General features: G+C 50.1%; 1 protein-coding gene across 5 annotated transcripts in view; it reads left to right on the top strand.

Moving 5' to 3' along the window:
- The window catches only part of LOC135514793 (dedicator of cytokinesis protein 4-like), a 144,301-nt gene that overhangs the window by 104,190 nt on the left and 17,297 nt on the right, over nt 1-22,814 (top strand). For all 5 annotated transcript variants that reach the window (XM_064938410.1, XM_064938407.1, XM_064938408.1 and 2 more), the window contains exons 26-46: nt 1,120-1,218; nt 1,569-1,663; nt 1,802-1,877; nt 1,989-2,089; nt 2,211-2,269; nt 2,493-2,641; nt 3,029-3,114; nt 4,000-4,156; nt 4,630-4,723; nt 4,846-4,994; nt 5,628-5,714; nt 5,845-5,949; nt 6,339-6,480; nt 8,885-9,051; nt 10,653-10,739; nt 11,282-11,458; nt 17,629-17,712; nt 17,844-17,963; nt 18,146-18,270; nt 18,887-19,007; nt 19,206-19,287. In XM_064938410.1, coding sequence (XP_064794482.1) covers nt 1,120-1,218; nt 1,569-1,663; nt 1,802-1,877; nt 1,989-2,089; nt 2,211-2,269; nt 2,493-2,641; nt 3,029-3,114; nt 4,000-4,156; nt 4,630-4,723; nt 4,846-4,994; nt 5,628-5,714; nt 5,845-5,949; nt 6,339-6,480; nt 8,885-9,051; nt 10,653-10,739; nt 11,282-11,458; nt 17,629-17,712; nt 17,844-17,963; nt 18,146-18,270; nt 18,887-19,007; nt 19,206-19,287 — 2,362 coding nt within the window. The remainder of the gene's footprint in view (nt 1-1,119; nt 1,219-1,568; nt 1,664-1,801; nt 1,878-1,988; nt 2,090-2,210; nt 2,270-2,492; nt 2,642-3,028; nt 3,115-3,999; nt 4,157-4,629; nt 4,724-4,845; nt 4,995-5,627; nt 5,715-5,844; nt 5,950-6,338; nt 6,481-8,884; nt 9,052-10,652; nt 10,740-11,281; nt 11,459-17,628; nt 17,713-17,843; nt 17,964-18,145; nt 18,271-18,886; nt 19,008-19,205; nt 19,288-22,814) is intronic.

Below are 22,814 nucleotides of genomic sequence, written 5' to 3'. Positions count from 1 at the left end.
CACTGTTGTTTCTATGGGGGAGATGAAGACAGTTAGAAACAGTATGGCCTGTAATAAAGCTGTCACTGTTGTTTCTAAGGGTGAGAGTAAGACAGAGACACTATGGCCTGTAATAAAGCTGTCACTGTTGTTTCTAAGGGTGAGAGTAAGACAGAGACACTATGGCCTGTAATAAAGCTGTCACTGTTGTTTCTAAGGGTGAGAGTAAGACAGAGACACTATGGCCTGTAATAAAGCTGTCACTGTTGTTTCTAAGGGTGAGAGTAAGACAGTTAGAGACACTATGGCCTGTAATAAAGCTGTCACTGTTGTTTCTAAGGGTGAGAGTAAGACAGAGACACTATGGCCTGTAATAAAGCTGTCACTGTTGTTTCTAAGGGTGAGAGTAAGACAGAGACACTATGGCCTGTAATAAAGCTGTCACTGTTGTTTCTAAGGGTGAGAGTAAGACAGAGACACTATGGCCTGTAATAAAGCTGTCACTGTTGTTTCTAAGGGTGAGATAAGACAGAGACACTATGGCCTGTAATAAAGCTGTCACTGTTGTTTCTAAGGGTGAGAGTAAGACAGTTAGAGACACTATGGCCTGTAATAAAGCTGTCACTGTTGTTTCTAAGGGTGAGAGTAAGACAGAGACACTATGGCCTGTAATAAAGCTGTCACTGTTGTTTCTATGGGGAGATGAAGACAGTTAGAAACAGTATGGCCTGTAATAAAGCTGTCACTGTTGTTTCTAAGGGTGAGAGTAAGACAGAGACACTATGGCCTGTAATAAAGCTGTCCCCTCGTGTGCTGTTAGATCAGGTAGTGTTCCTGTGCACGCATTTGTGTCCCCACAGATGAGCACATTTCCCTGGGTCCGCATGGAAATGGCACGTCTCTTCCTCAAGGGTGGGGAAGATCTCCTCTGAGTAATATGGGGATTCTGAGGGGGGGGGGGGTATATATTGCGCAAAGGAACACATATTTGTCTGTCAGTACTAGTTATTTTTTCAATTGTAGCCAAAGGTGATATTTGCCAATTTTGAGAGGATCAATTAGATGTTGTAGTTCGGATTTGTACCAAATAATCAGTGTCTCTCTGTCTCTCTCTCTCCCTGTCTCTCTCTCTGTCTACAGGGGGAGTTTGTGGCGTGCCTGCTGGCTCTCCTCAGACAGATGAGTGATAAACATTACCAGCAGCTCCTGCAGGCCTTCACCAGCAAGGATGACCTGAGGGTAAGGCTACACACACACACACACACACACACACACACACCACTCAGCAGAATCTGACTGATGACTCCGCTTATGTGTCATAGTCAGTAGCAGGAGTGTGTGTGCGTCATGAGGAACGGTCATGCCAGGGGTTGAGGAAGAGGTGCGATGGAGAGATAGAAATGCAGAAAGGAGGAAATGGGGTCACTAAGTTCACAGTAATGGTGAAGGAATACCATGAACACTATGGATATCATGAATGCACTCCCACTCTGAATACATTACTTTTTCCATTCATAGTTTGGTGATGTGCTGAATGGCAATTGCTGTTAACCCAAGTAAATGTAGTGTGCTCCTTTTTCTGCTTTCAGGACTTCCTCTTGCAGATCTTCACCGTGTTCCGCATTCTGATTCGGCCAGAGATGTTCCTGAAAGATTGGACTGTCATGCGATTGGTCACCAACAAGTAACACCACTTATCTCACATTTGATTCAAAATGATGTCCCTCCATAGTTACTCATTCTTAGCTGACACCTGCTTATAGTTTGGTTTATCGACATAATCTTGTTGTCCACCCCCCGTCCCCCCGTCCCCCCGTCTCAGTGTAATCATAACAACAGTCCTGTACCTCTCTGATGCTCTGAGGAAGAACTTCCTCAATGACAAGTTTGACTACAAGGTAAGAGCTGCGAACGTCCACTTTGTCTTTCTTTGTTTAACAAAAACAAAACAACGTGAAGAAAGCATGTTATCGACATGCTGTGAAGTGTTTTTAATGCGTCTTCCGTAGGTGTGGGACTCGTACTTCTATCTGTCCGTCATCTTCATCAACCAGCCCTGTCTTCAACTGGAGTCCTTCTCTCCGTCCAAGAGGAAGAGGGTACTGGAGAAGTAAGTCTCGTCTCTGCGTGCTCGCTACAAAACATTCTACATGCACTAACTTTCTCCACTTTTCACATGCTGGCTTCGGCGCTGTTCTGACCTGGCGCCTGTGTGTTGTCTCATTGTACAGGTATGGGGACATGAGGGTGATGATGGGTTGTGAGATCTTCAGCATGTGGCAGAACTTAGGTACGATGCAGCCCCAGTCTCGTTCTCTTTCTGTGTCACTTCTTTGGATTCTTGCTCGTCTCTCAGAGGAACGTAGTTGATCTCTCTCTCCCTCTCCTGCTCTCTCCATCTCCCTCACTCACTCTCTCTCCCTCACACTATCCATCTCTCACTCACTCTCTCTCCTGCTCTCTCCATCTCTCTCTCCTGCTCTCTCCATCTCTCCCTCCTGCTCTCTCTCCAGGTGAGCACAAGTTGAACTTCATCCCGGCGATGATAGGTCCGTTCCTGGAGGTGACCCTGGTTCCCCAGCCTGACCTGAGGAATGTCATGATCCCTATCTTCCATGACATGATGGACTGGGAGCAGAGGAGGAGTGGAAACTTCAAACAGGTAATGGCCAGAGCCATCTGTATTTATGCAGTTCATATACAGTGGGGCAAAAAAGTATATAGTCAGCCACCAATTGTGCAAGTTCTCCCACTTAAAAAAATGAGAGAGGCCTGTAATTTTCATCATAGGTACACTTCAACTATGACAGACAAAATGAGAAAAAAAAATCCAGATAATCACATTGTAGGATTTTTTATGAATTTATTTGCAAATTATGGTGGAAAATAAGTATAGCTCTGTTACTGGACTGGCTAGGGCCAGCACTAGCACCCCCTGGTGGCACTTTATGGATATTGCAGTTCCACCAGACCGTTACCGACTGTACCCGACGGTGGCATCCGTGTATTGATCTAGATTGATTACATAATCAATCCGTTCTCTCGTCAGGTGGAGGCCAAGCTGATCGACAAACTGGACGGTCTGATGTCAGAAGGCAAAGGGGACGAGACGTACAGAGAGCTCTTCAACAGCATGTGAGTCCGAGGGAAGGCGCATGTGGTCACGCCGTACTGCAAACGTCAGTGCCCGGTTCAGTTTGTCTGTGTGTTGTATTGAGTGAGGTAAGAGGACTCGTGACGGGATGGAGGGATGTATGTGGGGTGGGAAAGGGCACGAGTTCTGGAGTTCTCCAGACAAGCACCTCCTCTCATATCCATCGTCCTTCACGCCTCTGAGATCTCCTTGTCTGCTCAGGTTGGTCCCTTCACCTTGCACGCTTTGTGCTGTAGTGTTTGTGTGTGTGAGTGTTTGTTTTTTGTTGGTCTGTGCGATGTTCGTTTAATTCTCTTATCGCACTGCAAGCCCATACGTCCTAGTCCCACTTTTTGTCAGACATCAATTGGGCCGTTTATGAATGTAACGCTTAGGTGCCACCACATTGCTCATTTGTGCGGTCTGGATACAGTTTATTTCCGTGGATCGGTAAAGTTTTCCCTGACAGACACTTTATAGCTGTATATCGTCTTTTTGTTTCACTCCTTATCTACCTGACTGACATCACTAACCCTGAACTAACTTGTGTGAGTGTGTGCTGATATTATTAATCTATTAATTTGTTTTGCCATTGCTTTCCCGGAGTAGAATCCCTCTGTTTGGTCCATACCCTAGGTAAGACACTCCAATGCTCTACACACCGTGTGTTGTCCTTCTGTGAGGGGTGTCCTTTACTGCTGGGGGACGGGACAACATGATGGACAAGCAGGTTGAAGACTTTATTTCTCTCCTCTGTCTTTTTCTCTGCTTTCTCTCCTTCTTTGTTTCTCTCTTCTCTCTCTCTCTCTCTCTCTCTCTCGCTCGCTTCTTTCTTCTGTCTATTTCTCTCTCTTCTCTCGCGCTCCCTTTCTCTCTCGTTATTCCAGTCTTTTGAAGAAGATTGAGAGGGAGACGTGGAGGGAGAGTGGCGTCTCTCTCATCGCCACCGTCACGCGTCTGATGGAGAGGCTGCTGGACTACAGGGACTGCGTGAAGCTGGGGGAGGTGGATGGGAAGAAGATTGGCTGCACCGTCAGTCTGCTGGTCAGTGACAGTCTCTCTCCGCCCTCCGCCTAGATTCAGTCGCTGCTCTCCTGTCACCATAGAAATCCCATTTTGTTTGTTTCTCGCCTTTTGTCCCGTTGAACTATAGTGTTAAGAGAGCAGGACCGGTGTTTTTGTTCCTTTCCCAGTGGTGATAAAGTTGCTACGATGATCGTGCTTTTTAGACCAGGGCTCAACGAGTTCACCGCCCCTCCCCCCCACATACAACACAACATGTTCTATGTTGTCTTTGTAACCATGCCAACCTGGGGGATGTATTATTTTGTTGCGTGGTGTCTTTCAGTCCTGCAGGTTTATCTTATATAAACGGACCGAAGCACTAGAGCCTGAAAGCACCAGTTTATGTGGGCAGATGGCACTGAGTTCATTGCTGCTCAGCGGCTGATAAACATTAGTGCACTTTGCTCTCTCTCTGTCTCTCGCTGTCTCCCCATGGTTGCCTGTCTCTCTAGAATTTCTACAAAACTGAGTTGAACAAGGAGGAGATGTACATCCGCTACATCCACAAACTGTACGAACTGCACCTGAAAGCACAGAATTACACAGGTACACTGTAAAACATGACCAGGAAATGAAGCCGTGTATGTGTGTGTTTAAGTGTGTGGCTGTTCCGGGGCTCAAGGGTTTGGCATAACCATGACTATGTGGTGTTGTTGTGTGTTGTGCAGAGGCCTCCTACACTCTTCTGTTGTATGACGAGCTGTTGGAGTGGTCCGAAAGGCCCCTCAGAGAGTTCCTCAACTACCCCATGCAGAGCGAGTGGCAGAGGAAGGAGTACCTCCATCTTACCATTGTACAGAACTTTGACAGGGGGAAGGTGGGATCTCTCTCTCTCTCTAGCCCTTTCACTCTCTTTGTCATTCTTTCTCTTCTTCGTTCTTTCTGTCTCTCGCTCTCTTTTTCATTCTCTCTATTGTTCTCTCTTCCCCCCCTACTCTCTCTCTTTATTAACAATTACCCTGGGACAGTGTCATAAGAAAAAGGCAATATTATTCGAATGCTCTGCTCAGCATCTCCCAACACATAATTCCTCTGCTGAATCATTCAACATGTCCTCCCCCATTATTCTTTGAAAGATTTCCCCGTGAGATCACGACCAAAGCCATCTGCTAGCTGCCTTGGGATTAAAACGCTTCAGGAAAGGACAGCTTTCATTTCATTAGCATGTTGGCTGGGTGCTGCACCTCCATTGTGACGGCAGGTCCGCCCTGTCAGTTGGCCCGGTTATTGTTAATACACTACCGCCACCCAGTGGCCAACACTCATACCGCAGCCAGTCTCCCCTGCGGGCCATTTGACATGTTTTGCTAGCATCTCAATATTCTAAAGAGGCTCCCTTTTCCTTGAATCCTTATCCTGCTCACGTGAGAGAGATGAAAAGGTGAAAAGGCTCGTTCCCAATTGAGATGTGACCATTGTCAATGTGATAATGTGCTCTGGTTTCCTCAAGTGTTGGGAGAATGGGATCATTCTGTGCAGAGAGCTGGCGGACCAGTACGAGTCTTACTACGACTACAGGAACCTCAGCAAGATGAGGGTGAGTTACTGTAGACCTTCTCAGTATGTCTCCGCGCTGACTGATCCCTGACCAGTTCTCTGTTTAGTCTCTGAGTGGGATGATGATATAACCGAGTAGTGTTCCGTAAACCAACGTTTCCTGTTGACAGATGATGGAGGCATCGCTGTACGATAAGATCATGGACCAGCAGAGACTGGAGCCAGAGTTCTTCAGGGTCGGCTTCTATGGCAAGAAGTTCCCCTTCTTCCTAAGGGTACCGCTCTGTTTTACCACGGGTTGTTTTGTTAAAGAAAGGACCTTTTAAGAGGCCGTAGAACTGCTCATACAGGGGTTTGCCCTCCAATTTCCATCTGCACTCCTAAGCAAGTTGCTAGTGAAGTATAATGTCAATCTGTTAGTTTCCTCAAAAGGACTTGGAACTAAGTGTTGATCACCAACGTAACGCAAAAGCAACCTCATGTACATTGTTCGCATGTGTTTATTATATTTACAAAATGAATTTCCTATTTTGAAGTTCCAGAATTAGGTTTGACCTCCTAGATACTGTGACTGTTGCCGATACTCTAACTGTCCACTAGATGTCACCCTCACCCCTGTGCTGTCTCGCTTCTCCCTCTGATGGAGTCTCTGCCTCGTCTGCAGAATAAGGAGTTTGTGTGCCGTGGCCATGACTACGAGAGGCTGGAGGCCTTCCAGCAGCGCATGCTGAATGAGTTCCCCCACGCCATCGCCATGCAGCACGTCAACCAGCCAGACCAGACCATCTACCAGGCCGAGGCCCAGTGTATCCTTTATTGACTAAGTGCATTATACACTGCACACACACACACACACACTAGTTTGTTTTACCATCCTTGTGAGGACCAATTCAATATCCTATTTTCCCTAACCTTAAACCTAACCCTTTTACACTCGTGGGAATTGGCCTAGGTGGATAGGGCTAAATTGATATGTTTCTTACGGAAAGAATATGGAAAACGTGCGTATAACCATGGTAGAAATGAAACGGGAACAGGGGATTATGGGAAAATGATTAGACTAAAGGTGAGGAACACAACAGTTCACCTGACAAGACTGAATCCAAACCATTACACTGTAGATGTTATGTGCATTTCACATTTACTGTACATTTTGCCTCGCTTGCTACGAAATCTGAAAACACTCTGGATATATTGAGTAACATGATAAGAATATTCCTGGAAAATGTGAGGTAGGTGCAAACAAACAAATGACAAGGGTTTGAGTGAGAGGTCACACTGGTGTCTCCAAGTGGTCACACTGGTGTCTCCAAGTGGGCACACTGGTGTCTCCAAGTGGGCACACTGGTGTCTCCAAGTGGGCACACTGGTGTCTCCAAGTGGGCACACTGGTGTCTCCAAGTGGGCACACTGGTGTCTCCAAGTGGTCACACTGGTGTCTCCAAGTGGGCACAGTCCCTAAGTCATGTCAACGCTCATTTCAAATATAAGTTGTTTTTTTTCTTCTCCTTACTGTGCCGTTTAGGAACCAGAGCAAGCCCACTTGCAGTTGTTTGGATTGGAACACAGCCCTGCATCCCCACCATCCATCCCCGGGTGTCATTTGAAAGCTTTGTTCTATTGCCAACATGATTAGCTTTCACAAGGCAATTTAGAGAAGCAGATGGTCATTTTGTTGGCGTAGAATGGAGTCATCAGTGTCTTCAGATGCAAGGTCCGCGGCAACTCTTCTTCACAATGAAACAAAGGCTCGTTCTGTTCAGAACAACACCCGTGTCATATTTGAACTGTACATCAAACATAGTGATCGTTGAGACTCATATTTCATGGGTTTTATGACATGGGACTCACAGGTGTTTTGGCTCGCTTGTATGACATTAAAGCGGTGTTTATTCGAATCCTCAACGTCTTTAAAAAAAGACTTTGAGTCCTCTTTATTTACAGCATTTCTCTCACGCCGACAAACCAAAACATTAGCAAAAGTTGCCCAATTAGCAGGGGGTGGTAGGAGCAAACGTCTCGTCGCGCGTGGTGCTCAAGTTCAGAACGGTTGTCAGTCAAAAGAAGCACTCTGATGTCAGTGCCCAAATCGGCCATTTTCAACCCGTATACGGGCATGAGGGTAATGGGTTAACCTGACTTGAACCATTACCTTAATGCCTAACTCTTGCGCCTAAAATATCCTTTTTCCTTGTGAGGACTGGCAAAATGTCCCTACTTGTCAAAATGTTCCTTGTTTTACTTTCCTTGTGAGGATGGTCCCCACAAGGATAGTGAAAACACACACACACACACACACACACACACACACACACACACACACACACACACACACACACACACACACACACAGTGGTGCACTGCATCCCAATTGTCTCGAAGGCCTAAATAATATGAATGAGCTCTTATACCAGACTGATAATTCCTTATGAATAAGGATACCAATACGAGTCATAATAGGAGTGTTTCCGAGCAGAACCAGGGAACCCGTTGGACTCTAGTTTTCTTACGCTGCGGACAGCCTTCCGTTACAGCATGTCGCTTATAGAGGAGCACACCGAAGGTATGACTCCCTCCCTCTTGGTCCTGAGCCAGATCTCTGGCCCATGCTGTAAATACATACACGAGTGCTTAGTGAAGATCGGGATCGATCCCTTGATAAAAATGCACAAGATGTCTGTAGGACGTGGCAGCCATCTTAATGATCCTCCTCTGGTGATTGATGGGACAGCTGTTCGGAAGAAGCCTCTCTCTGTCTCTCTGTCTCTCTGTCTCTCTGTCTCTCTGTCTCTCTGTGCGTGCGTGTCTGTCGTCTGTTCTGTGTGTGACTTTACTCCAAGTGCAATTAGAGCAGACAAGGCCCCTCAAACAGCATTAGCGTACAGCTTTGTTATCCTCGTGTCGTTAATCATTGAGGTTCCTGGACCCATGCCCGTCCCTATTTATATCTATGAGCTGACGAGCTCTCCCTGCACTACACTGACACAGGCCAGTCCTGCTGCCAATGGGAATGTGTTGTGATATAGTGTGGGGTGGACATTCAGATAAATGGCTACAGGATGTGATTAGTGGAAAGGATGTATTCACACAGGAATTGGATGGATAGACCTGTGAAACCAGGGAGGGGGGGGGGGTTGCATGTGCTTGCGTTTATGTGTGTATGTGTGTTTTGTCCAAGCTATTGTATGCATCCTTGACGTTCCGGCCCAGACCTCCAGATCTACGCGGTGAGCCCCATCCCAGAGAGCCAGGACGTGCTGCAGAGAGACGGAGTGCCTGACAATATCAAGAGCTTCTATAAGGTCAACCACATCTGGAGGTTCAGATACGACAGGCCGTTTCACAAGGGCACCAAGGACAAGGAGAACGAGTTCAAGGTGGGGGGAGGGGGGGCACGCAGTGTTTGCACACGAGAAGTCACCTCTGTGCCTTTCTGTTTCTCTCTCTCTCTTTGCCTTTTTTGTTTTGCTCATCTCGTCATCTTATCTCACCTTTCTGGACTTGTTAGTGTCGTCCTTTGATGTCTACCACACATCTGTCTCCTTACTGTGAGGGAGGGAGGGAGGGAAAGTGAGTATCTCGTCCTCCCTCTCGCCACTCTCTTGTTTATTGAGTGGTTGTGTGGGTGGCTCATGGTCTTCCTCTCTGTATACTGGTGTGTTCAGGTGTTGTTTAATTCACAGTCCTACTAAATCGACTCCTGAGCGAGGAGAGGCTGAAACTATGGTTACGGTCCAATCACTTAAAAGACAACCCCCTCATCCACTTACCCTCGCCTTGTGCCCTTGGTGGGAATAGCCGTCGCCGTCTTGGAGGGTGGTCCAAATGATTAGCCCGAGCAACGGACGTTTGCAACGTAAGTCCCTCGGCCCTCGTCTTCAGTCGGCTTTGCGAATGTACAGTTACGTTCAAAAACAACATCGATGGAGAAGTTAACGTACAAGCGTAAGTAAAAAACGAATGCAAATACATTAGACATTTGGCTAGAAAATGATAAAAATGTTTTTGGACATTGTAGAAATAAAAAATGTCCCTTCTTCATTTCCAGCTAGGCAGGCTAACGTTATTTAGCTAATTCATTTACTAGCTATCATACAGTTGGCATATATTAATAATGATATATTTCATATAGGTATACATACACTCGTAATTGACTGTAGCGCCCAACAAGCTACTGGTGGCTGAAAACACAATCGTCGTGGGATGAACGAGTGAAGAATTTCCGGCCAAGAGGCGCTCCGTTTAAAAAAAATCATTCCTTCCTCCATCGCGAGGTCATGATACGTCATCAGAAGTGTCCACTTAATTTGAGGGCTGAGGGGACAGGGTGTGTCTTTTTTTTTTAAGCGTTTGAACCGCAGCCATGGAGCTCAGTCTAAAATGTCATCTCTCCAGACTCCACCCCCCCCCACGCTCACTCAATCCCCAGTCCTTAACCTAATGTCGTCAGGTTTATGAATTGGATATCATCATATCGTACTGAGGTTTAGCTTTCCCAGCTGTCTCTTTTGAGTCTACTTAATGCCTGAGAAACACTGTTCAGATCAGGTCAATTTGACATTTAATATGAAGGAATATGAAGTAGCATGAATCAGTTCCGTGTTGATTATGATCTTGTAAAAGGATGGACCGAAAAATGCCATTTGGTTTCTAAACGAATTGTGGGTTCAAGGAAAGGTTTCAGTGGAATATATAAGAGTCGTGTTTTAGTTCATTTAATGAGGTGACACGGCGTCATTTGTAGATCGTCGTAGACGGTTGCTATGAGGACTCTGTTTCCATGAGGATGTGTAGTACTCGGACGTTCTATGAGCCAGTGTCGACACGTCATATAATATTAAGAGGAGAGAAAAGCAGTGTTTTGTGCTGCTCAGATGTGTGGGTGAATGTTTTCCAGCTTTAACATGAAGTGTGTGTGTGTGCCTGCCTGCGCATGTCCGGCGTGTGTGTGTGTGTGTGTGTGTGTGTGTATTTTCAGAGCTTGTGGGTCGAGAGGACCTCACTAACCCTGGTCCAGAGCCTGCCAGGAATCTCCAGATGGTTCGAGGTGGAGAAGAGAGAACTGGTGAGTCTCTTACGCTCCTTCAATAACCCCCTCATATTAACCCCATTCACGACACCCTGCTCAATGCTGACCCTGCTATGTTCTAACTTTGCGGAGAGCCCCACATAACTCCCTGAGCGTAGACTTGTGTCAAAGGGGCATTTCATCTCCAGCACCACCCCGATATCAACATCTTTGAAAACTGCTTTTCTATGATTTGTAGTAAAAATATATATATATATGGGTAGAGAAGTGTTCCCAATGATTGTGAAATGTCCCTTTAAGAGAAGGGTGAACGTTATTCATAATATTCATGAGATTCATAATTATAATGTTACTCTGGAATTTATGAAGGATCAAGCTGCATACTGAATGCTGTGTATTTGAGAGGTGTGTGTGTGTGTGTGTGAGAGAGAAAATGCATTGTGTTTATGTAGCCTGCCTTATTTTGTGTTTCTTGTCTCTACTTATACACACACTGTGTGTGTTGAATCTCTACATAGAGGTAAGCATATGTCTGTATATATACTCATACCTTACCACCCTGTGTTCTCCTCCTCTAGGTGGAAGTGAGCCCGTTGGAGAATGCCATCGAGGTGATTGAGAACAAGAACCTGCAGTTGCGGATGCTGATCGCCCAGTGCCAGAGCAGGCAGATGCAGAACATCAACCCCCTTACCATGTGCCTCAACGGGGTCATTGACGCCGCCGTCAACGGGGGGCTCGCACGCTACCAAGAGGTCAGAGAGCAATGATGATGTCCCTGGCTTACATTGGTCACTCAGCATTGTGTGGAGACATTGTCTGGGCTTGCTAGATCTGCAGTCTGCCTTATGTGTTTGTTTAAAGAGAGCACTGACAGAGACACAGAGAGATAGACAGACGCAGACAGACAAAAAGACAGGGGGAGATAGACAGACAGTGACGAAGACAAAGACGGGCGGGTGCGGGCGGGCGGGACGGACGGGCGGGACGGGGGGACGGACGGGCGGAGGCGGGGACGGACTGGCGGAGGCGGGACGGGCGGGCGGAGGCGGGACGGGGCGGGCGGAGGCGCGGGCGGAGGCGGGACGGAGGCGGGCGGGGACGGGCGGAGGCGGGACGGACGGGGCGGGCGGAGGCGGGGACGGGCGGGCGGAGGCGGGGACGGGCGGGCGGACGGACGGACGGACGGAGGCGGACACACGGACGGGGGCGGACAGACAGACACACGGACGGACGGACGGACAGACACACACACGGACAGACACACACGGACGGACGGACGGACAGACACACACAGACGGACGGACGGACGGACGGACGGACAGGACACGGACAGACACACACGGACGGACGGACGGACAGACACACACGGACGGACGGACAGACACACGGACGGACGGACAGACACACGGACAGACAAACACGCGGAGACGGACGGACGGACAGACACGCGGGACGGACGGACGGACGGACAGACACGCGGAGACGGACGGACAGACACGCGGGACGGACGGACGGACAGACGGACAGACACGCGGAGACGGACGGACGGGCGGACGGACGGACAGACACGCGGAGACGGACGGACGGACGGACGGACGGACAGACACGCGGACGGACGGACGGACGGACAGACGCGGAGGCGGACGGACGGACGGACAGACACGCGGAGGCGGACGGACGACAGACGGACGGACAGACACGCGAGGCGGGACGGACGGACGGACGGACGGAGGCGGGAGCGGGCGCGGACGGGCGGGCGGACGGACGGGGACGGACGGACGGACGGAGACGCGGACGGGCGGACGGACGGACGGGCGGACGGGACAGACACACGGACGGACGGACGGACACACGGACAGACACACACGGACGGACGGACGGACGGACACGGACGGACACACACGACGGACGGACGGACAGACACACACGGACAGACACACACGGACGGACGGACGGACAGACACACACGGACGGACGGACGGACAGACGGACGGACGGACGGACGGACGGACGGACGGACGGACGGACGGACGGACGGACGGACGGACGGAGGACGGACGGACGGACAGACACACACGGACGGACACACGGACAGACAAACACGCGGAGACGGACGGACGGACGGACAGACACGCGGGGACGGACGGACGGACGGACAGACACGCGGAGACGGACGGACAGACACGCGGGGACGGACGGACGGACGGACGGACGGACACGCGGGGACGGACGGACGGACGGACACGCGGGGACGGACGGACGGACGGACGGACAGACACGCGGAGACGGACGGACGGACAGACGGGACGGACGGACACGCGGAGACGGACGGACGGACGGAGACACGCGAGACGGACGGACGGACGGACGGACACGCGGAGGCGGACGGACGGGACACGCGAGGCGGACGGACGGACAGACGGACGGACGGACAGACACGCGGAGGCGGACGGACGGACAGACACGGGGAGGCAGACGGGCGGACGGACGGACAGACGGACGGACAGACACGCGGAGGCGGACGGACGGACGGACGGACGGACAGACACGCGGAGGCGGACGGACGGACGGACGGACGGACGGACAGACACGCGGAGGCGGACGGACGGACGGACAGACACGCGGAGGCGGACGGACGGACGGACAGACACGCGGAGGCGGACGGACGGACGGACACGCGGAGGCGGACGGACGGACGGACGGACGGACAGACACGGCGGACGGACGGACGGGCGGACGGACACGGACACGCGGAGGCGGACGGACGGACGGGGGACGACACGGGACGGGACACGCGGGACGGACGGCGGGCGGACGGGGACGGACGGACGGACGGACGGACACGGACGGGACGGACGGACGGACGGACAGACACACGGAGACGGAAGGGACAGACACGGACGGACGGGCGGATAAATCACACATTACATTGACGGACGGACGGACAACACGGACAGTAGGACGGACGGACTGGACTGTACACGGACGGACGGACAACACACGGACGGACGGACGGATAGACACACACGGACGGACAGACACACACGGTGACGGACGGACAGACACACACGGCGAGACGGACGGACATTATCACACAGGACGGACGGAGTTTTGACACACGGAGGGACAAACACGCGGGACGGACGGACGGACAGACACGCGGGGACGGACGGACTCACCTGGAGACGGACGGTGGACGCGGGACGGATGATGACAGACATGAGGATGTTGTACGGAAAGAGTTTGACACGCGGGAGACGGACGGACGGACAGACACGGAGACGTTTGCGGCGGAGACGGACCTGTTGCACGCGGAGACGGACATTATCTGGACAGCGGAGACCAATAGGGACATTGGAGACGGATATGCGGACACGCTGGAGACGGACGGGCGGACACGCGGAGACGGACTGTTTTAGATCCGGAGTAGGGGGACGGGCGGACGGACGGGGGGGGACGGACGGGCGGGCGGGGACGGACGGGCGGAGGGGGACGGACGGACGGGCGTGCGGGGACGGACGGACGGACGGACGGACGGGCGGGGGGACGGACGGACGGACGGACGGAGACGGACGGACGGACAGACAGAGACGGACAGACGGACGGACAGACAGACACGCGGAGACGGACGGACAGAGACGGACAGACAGACAGACAGACACGCGGAGACGGACAGACAGAGACGGACAGACATACAGACACGCGGAGACGGACAGACAGAGACGGACAGACATACAGACACGCGGAGACGGACAGACAGAGACGGACAGACACATAGAATAAGGAGTTCCTTCAGACACGTTCAAGGGCATATAAATCACACATTACATTGAAATATTTCCTTCAAAATACATACAGTAGTTAATGTCCTGAATCTCTGTACTGTAAATTAAGTGTTGAATGAAGCCTTTATTTCCTTTCCAAATCCATCACGGAGTGCCATAGCGTCCGAGTTATAATCACTCCTTTTCAATGATACAGCCAGCGGACTGTGTGTACTGTACAGTGGCTCTCGGTTGCTTAGCAACTTCACATTATCACTACAGCAAGCCATATTGAGTTTTGCAGCGAGGGCCAAGTTAGCAGGGGTCTGCTCTCCTCATGACCGCCACTACCTCTCACCTCTATTAAAACTGGCGGTGGAGATGATGAGATGATGCTAGAGATGAGGATGTTGTAGGAAATGAGTTTGACCCGGGAGAGAATAGCTCGGTTAGCTACGGTTGTGTTTGCTCAAAGCCCACCTGTTGCTGCTTGAAGTACATTATCTGCCAGAGCTTTGATCCAATAGGCTCATTGTATGAAGGATATGATGATATACGATTCTGCAGAATCTATAGACGACATGACGTGACTGTTTTAGATCCAGTAGGTGATATTCAATGCATACATTTTATAAATGTAATTTAAAGTGTGTACGATAGAGAGAGATAATGGTGATCTATTTACTGTCCATGAAGGCAATGAGAATGTCATACATGCACATTTTGTCTGCCTAATGCTCCATGGTATTGACGTATGGAGTTCTCTTGAGGAACATTGCACACAATACAGCATAAATCAGTTCCTTTTATTAGGATAACGCAATTGACTTTTATGCCAATTTGTTCAGCCATAAATGAAGCCGATATCAGCATTCATATTTCGATTTATTGCTCATGGTTATAGTTCCAGCCCCGAAGGAGAATCCAGCCTGATTTAATATCTATTTATGGCCGCCGTTTCATCTTTAATTGAGGTTTTATAATGATTCACAACGTCACTTGACACTTGGAGTTTCTCCTCCAATCTCAAGTCCAACCAGCACCAGAGAAAAGTATAATTTGATGCAAATATTGATTATATTTCCACCCTTGGCTAAGTGTTTCAGACTGTATTATTCATACAGCCGGTTCACTGAGACGGAATAAGTCCCTTTTTTCCTTTTGAATATATATTTCTGTGGCATTTGGACACCGGTTCTCACACCGGTTCTTTCGGTCAAATCGACCCTGGCGGTCACAGCGTCACAGCAGGGGTCGTGAAGCTGTGTTCTGTGTCGAGGATAACAATCGGGAGATGAGCGTGTTACTGTAGCCTAGCTAGCGCTGTTATATTGTTCTCAAGCGTCATGGTAGAGGTTGCCTCACACACTCAGATGGTAGACACAGATACGACCATGCCTGTTTGGGAGGGGGCTTTGAAGTAAGCAGTGAGCTCCTCTCCCCTTTGAGTCTTTTGAGTCCCCCTCCCCTCTCCCGCTCTCCCATTTCTCACTCTCTTTGGAGATAGCCCCCCACAAAGACCTTGTAAAGGAGACCAAACCCTGCTTTCTCCTTTGGCTCTCTCTCCACTGAAGATTGTTAAAGAGATTTTGAGTTGATGATGTTAGTTTTCTGACAGACAGTCCGACCGACAGTCCGACCGACAGTCCGACCGACAGTCCGACCGACAGTCCGACCGACAGTCCGACCGACCGACAGTCCGACAGACAGTCCGACCGTCCGACCGACAGACAGTCCGACCGACAGACAGTCCGACCGACAGACAGTCCGACCGACAGACAGTCCGACCGACAGACAGTCCGACCGACAGACAGTCCGACCGACAGACAGTCCGACCGACAGACAGTCCGACCGACAGGCAGTCCGACCGACCGGCAGTCCGACCGACAAACCCACCGACCGACCGACAGTCCGACCGACAAACCCCCCGACCGACCGGCAGTCCGACCGACAAACCCACCGACCGACCGACAGTCCGACCGACAGTCCGACCGACCGTCCGACCGGCAGTCCGACCGGCAGTCCGACAGATAGTCCGACAGACAGTCCGACCGGCAGTCCGACCGACCGGCAGTCCGACCGACAAACCCACCGACCGACAGTCCGACAGTCCGACCGACAACCCCCGACCGACCGGCAGTCCGACCGACAAACCCACAGACCGACCGACAGTCCGACCGACAGTCCGACCGACAGTCCGACCGACCGTCCGACCGGCAGTCCGACCGGCAGTCCGACAGTCCGACCGACAGACAGTCCGACCGACAGACAGTCCGACCGGCAGTCCGACCGGCCGGCAGTCCGACCGACCGGCAGTCCGACCGACCGGCAGTCCGACCGACCGGCAGTCCGACCGACCGGCAGTCCGACAGACAGTCCGACCGACAGACAGTCCGACCGACCGGCAGTCCGACCGACAAACCCACCGACCGTCCGACAGTCCGACCGACAAACCCCCAGACCGACCAGCAGTCCGACCGACAAACCCACCGACCGACCGACAGTCCGACAGTCCGACCGACAAACCGACCGACAGTCCGACCGACCGTCCGACCGGCAGTCCGACCGGCAGTCCGACCGGCAGTCCGACAGACAGTCCGACCGACAGACAGTCCGACCGACAGACAGTCCGACCGGCAGTCCGACCGGCCGGCAGTCCGACCGGCCGGCAGTCCGACCGGCCGGCAGTCCGACCGGCCGGCAGTCCGACCGACCGGCAGTCCGACAGACAGTCTGACAGACAGACAGTCTGACAGACAGACAGTCCGACAGACAGTCCGACAGTCTGACAGACAGTCCGACCGACAGACAGTCCGACCGACAGTCCGACCGACAGTCTGACCGACAGTCAGACAGTCCGACCGACAGACAGTCCGACCGACAGACAGTCCGACCGACCGACAGTCCGACCGACCGACAGTCCGACCGACCGACAGTCCGACCGACAGTCCGACCGACCGACCGACCGACAGTCCGACAGACAGTCCGACAGTCCGACCGACCGACAGTCCGACAGACAGTCCGACAGACAGTCAGACAGTCCGACCGACTGTCACAGTCTGACCGATAGACAGTCCGACCGACAACATGGTGACACAATGAAGTAAACTGATGATATCAAACAAATTGAAAACATTCAATGAATTGTGTCCATGCAGGCATTCTTTGTGAAGGACTACATTGTGAATCACCCTGAGGACGGGGAGAAGATCGGACGACTAAGGGAACTCATGTTCGAGCAGGTCAGCTTCCAATGTTAGAAAACACTAGGCCTACTTTAATAGGAGAACTGCTACAGTTTTGTGATGATATTTCATCTGGAAGAGATCGACGTTAACAAAGGAAATGCACCGTCTCCGCCTCCCCCCTCTAGGCTCACATCCTGGAGTACGGCCTGGCCGTCCACGAGAAGTTTGTCCCTCAGGACATGCGACCTCTACACAAGAAGCTGGTGGACCAGTTTCATGTGATGAAGTCTAGTCTGGGGATCCAGGTTAGTGAAGGCCACACAACAGGAGCACCACCTGTCAAATCCTCAAATTGACCTTCATCAAACCTGCGTCAGCACAACCATAACTCATGCTAGCATAAACAATATGTGAATCACATGTTTTCTCCTCCCCACCCTCTTCTCCTTCTCCCTCCGTTTGCCCTTCTCTCTAATCCCTACCCCAGGAGTTTCCGGCGTATGTGCGCGCCAGCCCCGTGCACTTCACCAATGGCAGCCCGCGTAGTTCATGCAGGAACTCGGTTCCCAACATCATCAGCCCAGATGGCGCTCGCGTGGTGGCCAGACGCAGGTGAGAAACATTGTCCTCGTCTCTTTCTCTCTCTCTCCTTTCCTCTCCCTTTCTGTCTGCACATCCTATACTCTTTAGCTCACTCTCTCTCTATCTCTCGCTCCTCTCTCCTCTTTCTCACTCCCTGGTTTGGCACCATATGGGCGTAGAGGTGTGTGTGTGTGTGTGTATGTGTGTTGCCAGGCTGGTGGACAAATTGTGTGTGTGTGTGTGTGTGCTCAGTGACCCTGCCATTCTCTACCTGTGACATCCTACCTCCATCGAGCGTAAAGGGGCACAAACCTACACTGCCCAGAGACACCCACACACACACCCAGCCTCAATCTGTCACTGACATTTCTCTCACTGAGTTTTTACTGTCCTCTTAAGTCGACATCTTGCAAATGTAAAACGCATTAGCAGTTACAACTTGTGATTTAAGGAGAGATAATGGGCCTTTTTATCAGAACCATATGGTATTATGTCAGATGAATGCTCAACCAAATTCTGAAAGTAACTGGTCTGTGTGTCTGTCTGTGTGTCTGTCTGTGTGTCTGTCTGTGTGTCTGTGTGTGTCTGTCTGTCTGTCTGTCTGTCTGTCTGTCTGTCTGTCTGTCTGTCTGTCTGTCTTGATCAGTCCCCTCACCTACCCGGCTGTCAACCGCTACTCGTCATCATCGCTGTCCTCTCAGGCCTCCAATGAAGTGAGCAACATCACAGGGCAGTCGGAAAGCTCTGACGAAGTCTTCAACATGCAGGTTCAATTCCAATTGAATTTACCCTCAACCATCCTTTTTCAGTGAATTCCTTTTTTTTGTTGGTGTTTGCAAAAAGTCACTTGAGAAAGGCAACGATCTAAACTAGATTTGGATAATTCCACTCCCCCACACGATCCTGGCTGTCTATAATTCTTAACTTGCCAGTGATACTGTTGATGTAGTTGTTTATCCCTGCAGCCCAGCCCATCTACCTCGAGCCTCAGCTCCAATCATTCTGCCTCTCCCAACGTGACCAGCTCTGCTCCGTCCAGCACCAGAGGTAAGACGAGCAGAGAGGGGGGGGGGTTGAACCCGATGAAAAACAAAAGTAAAAATATATGACTTATTGGAAAGACACCACAATAACCCAAAGCACGGTTGAATGCTGTTTGGCCTCAGACACTTGGTGGCATGGTGACCACTGTAACTGATAGAGCAGTGTTTTTCTCAGTTTTCTATGTACAGGCTCAGTGAACACAGCCTGGCCATAGAGACCGGCCATCACAGGCAGATCTGGCTACCCAGTGAGGACAGGCTGTGCACACTCTGCCCTCAAAGAGAGGTCGAGACAGAGCTGCATTTCCTGTTACGCTGCGAGGACTTTGCAGACATACAGGCAATTTTTTTCCCCAAAACTGAAAACAAATATGACTGTGAAAGAAAAACATTGGGAGAAAATTATCCTCTCTAGAAAGAGAGTGAGAGGATAAACAGCTCATATCATATCTGAAATAGTATCAGTACTTGCACTGGGAACAATCTGTATTCAGACCAAAAATACTTCACTGAAACGAAAACGTTGTACCACTCGAGAACATCAAGAAATCACTAGATAAGGGAAATGTGGTCGGAGCAGTCTTCCATGACATGAAAAAGTCCTTTGACACAGTTAATCACAGTGTTCTGTTCTCCAAACTCCCCGCCTTCAATTTCTCCGACCAATTGCGTCACTCTCTGTCAGCATCAAAGGAGAGACAATTGAACAAGTCGACGTGGTGAAATATCTGTCGATCAGCCTGGACCCACTAAAAGATCGGTAGAACGTGGTGAAATATCTGTCGATCAGCCTGGACCCACTAAAAGATCAGTAGAACGTGGTGAAATATCTGCCGATCAGACTGGACCCACTAAAAGATCAGTAGAACGTGGTGAAATATCTGTCGATCAGCCTGGACCCACTAAAAGATCAGTAGAACGTGGTGAAATATCTGCCGATCAGACTGGACCCACTAAAAGATCGGTAGAAGCGTCAAAGCAAACCGCCACTGTTTCACATGAATAAGAAGTGTCTGCCTCTCGACCCTGTCTTCTTATTCTTACATGCAGTGGTGTTCTCTCATGTGTTCTACTGTATAACATCCTGGTTCCAGGCCTGCCAGCCAGTGCTGAGACCCCTAGAGTCTCTGTACAACGTTGCACTGAAAATCCTGGACCGAAAGCACATACGCTACCATCCATCGTCACGTCTTGAAAAGTGTTGAACTCTCCATCAAATTTGCAAATGGGAATCTTGAGTTTAAGTGTCTCAATGGTTTTTGCGCCTAAATCCCTGACCAAACGCAGGCCGAAGCTGCAACGGCTTGAAATGTCCACCAGAGGGGCCTTGAAACCAGGGTCCCTCTAAATATCCCTATAAAACAGTCCTCCTCCTCCTCACATGCAGGGAACACTTCGTCAGAAGATCATAAACATTTCATGCATTCAAAAGAAACACCAAAGACTGGGTTGCTTACAGCTCCAACAGTGCAACCAATGTATGAGCTGCCGTGTGTCCTCAACAGACGCGTTAAGGCCCTCGTACCGCCTTCCACGTTGTAAATATTGGTCAACACGTAGGACATTTGCGCGGTGCTTCTACTTGTTGTCTAACATTTGATCCAAAGATTTAAAGCAGAGACTATTTAATTGTATAATAGAAACAATCTTGAGGCAAGCAGCTGCAGGGGAGATCTATCTCTGATTTCATGGGGAAGAATTCCAAGAGTAAAATGTTACATGCCCCTTATATAAGTGGGAGGTGATGATACAATCATATAGTTTACGCAAGAGTTATTTACTGCAAGCAGCCGTTTCGGAACACAATGGCCTTGTGTCAGGTTGCAGACATATCAGAACTCTATGAAAAGGCATAACAATCACAGTCCAACACAGAACATATCCCCTTGAGAAGTTACAACAGCTCACCCCAAATTCTGCCACCACAATGACAATACTGCATATAATTGTGATAATGTACTGATATGTGATTTAAATGGGATTTGAATTGAATATGCGTTCCTTTTGTTTCCAGAAGAGCCATTCTAGGGGATGGCTCTCGGACATTAGCATAAGATGGAAACATCCGTGGGACGATTGTTTGTTCAATGTGTCAATGTGTTTGTTACTTGTCCCTATCCAAAATCAACCAAACGGCAAAAGAGATGAAAGTAGACAGACAGAAAGAAAGAGTGAGAAGGAGAGAAATGTGATGCTCTTTAGATTGGTGAAAACAAAGGATTGTTTGATTGAGAAATGCAAGATGAAATGGAGAGACAAAGGACATCTTGAGAGGGCACATTGTTGATTACGCCTGTGAACCCATAGAGAATGTCTCGAAGTCCTCTGAGGAGCTTTTACAGCCAGGTTAGGAGGTTCTTCAGAGGATTGTGACTCATCTCATCTCCCCATCGCTCAGACACTCATGTGTTTCTGCCTGATGCAGATCTTACGCATAAGAATAGATGGAGAGATTTCTGGATGCCTATACACTCCTCTTGGCATCCTGTGCAACCAGAAGGACCCCTATAAAGCCACTGCCAGGACCATAAAGTGTTTAGAGAAGTACAGCAAACTGAACTGCCTGTAAGATGCTCATCTCATTCCCATATGATTCCCATTCTAAAGCTATTTGCCATATAATGTGTAATGGAAAATGATCTATGGGCAGCCAGTGAATGGCTGTAATCATTACTGTGTGTGTGTGTGTGTGTGTGTGTGTGTGTGTGTGTTAGTCAGTTTATCCCTGGAATGAGTGTCTGGTGCCACCACAGTGTGACAGCCAGCCCAGCAGGGCAGGTATTTTATGTGCTAAGGTTAGTGAGGTGGAAACAGCCAGGGTGGAGGATGTGAAACGGGGAGCTGTTGGTTGGTCGATAGATGTTGACTACCAGCTTCTATGCTCGTTTATTTGTGTGTCTCGCTCGTCTAACAAGACCACCTTTTGAACTTGTGCTTTTTGTGTCATCATTGGTTTAACACCTATTCTCACACAATCCCTCCCTTTTCCTTTCCCTCTGTCTCTCGCTCTCTCTCTCCAAAAAACAAATAACACAACGCCTCTCCCCTATCTGATCTAGGTAACCTAGTTAAAGCATATTTATAATGTAACTTCATCATACTGCTACGATTCCATAGAGCAAGGCCGTAACTCCACTCCTTCTCCCATCTTCTTGTGTCTCTCTCCATCACTCATATCACTTGGAGCTGTTTACTTGCTATAAATGTGCATAATATCTAACAAGGAGAGTGAGGGTAGGAAGAAAGAGGAAACGACAATGCATGTTCTGTCGGAATGTCTCAAGTCTGCCCATTAGGCATTTTAAAACACTTCCCACTTCACTTCTTCTCCTTATTATGACAAGCGTCTACTTCCTACTATTAACTGTCAGTTTAGGGATCCGATGGCTGCTGGTCAGATTAGCACACCCGTAAATATCTAATGTTACACCGCAAGTCAGATGGCTCCTTGCTGAAAATGCTGCATGTTCAAAATGAGAACCAGCTAACACTAGCTAGCTACATTGGCTCTTAGCAAAGATAATAGATATG

Source organism: Oncorhynchus masou, chromosome 26, assembly GCF_036934945.1.
Source record: "Oncorhynchus masou masou isolate Uvic2021 chromosome 26, UVic_Omas_1.1, whole genome shotgun sequence".
In the NCBI taxonomy this organism is placed as follows: domain Eukaryota; kingdom Metazoa; phylum Chordata; class Actinopteri; order Salmoniformes; family Salmonidae; genus Oncorhynchus; species Oncorhynchus masou.
The sequence above is the reverse complement of the archived record's forward strand: the minus strand, read 5'-3'. Positions and strand labels throughout refer to the sequence as shown.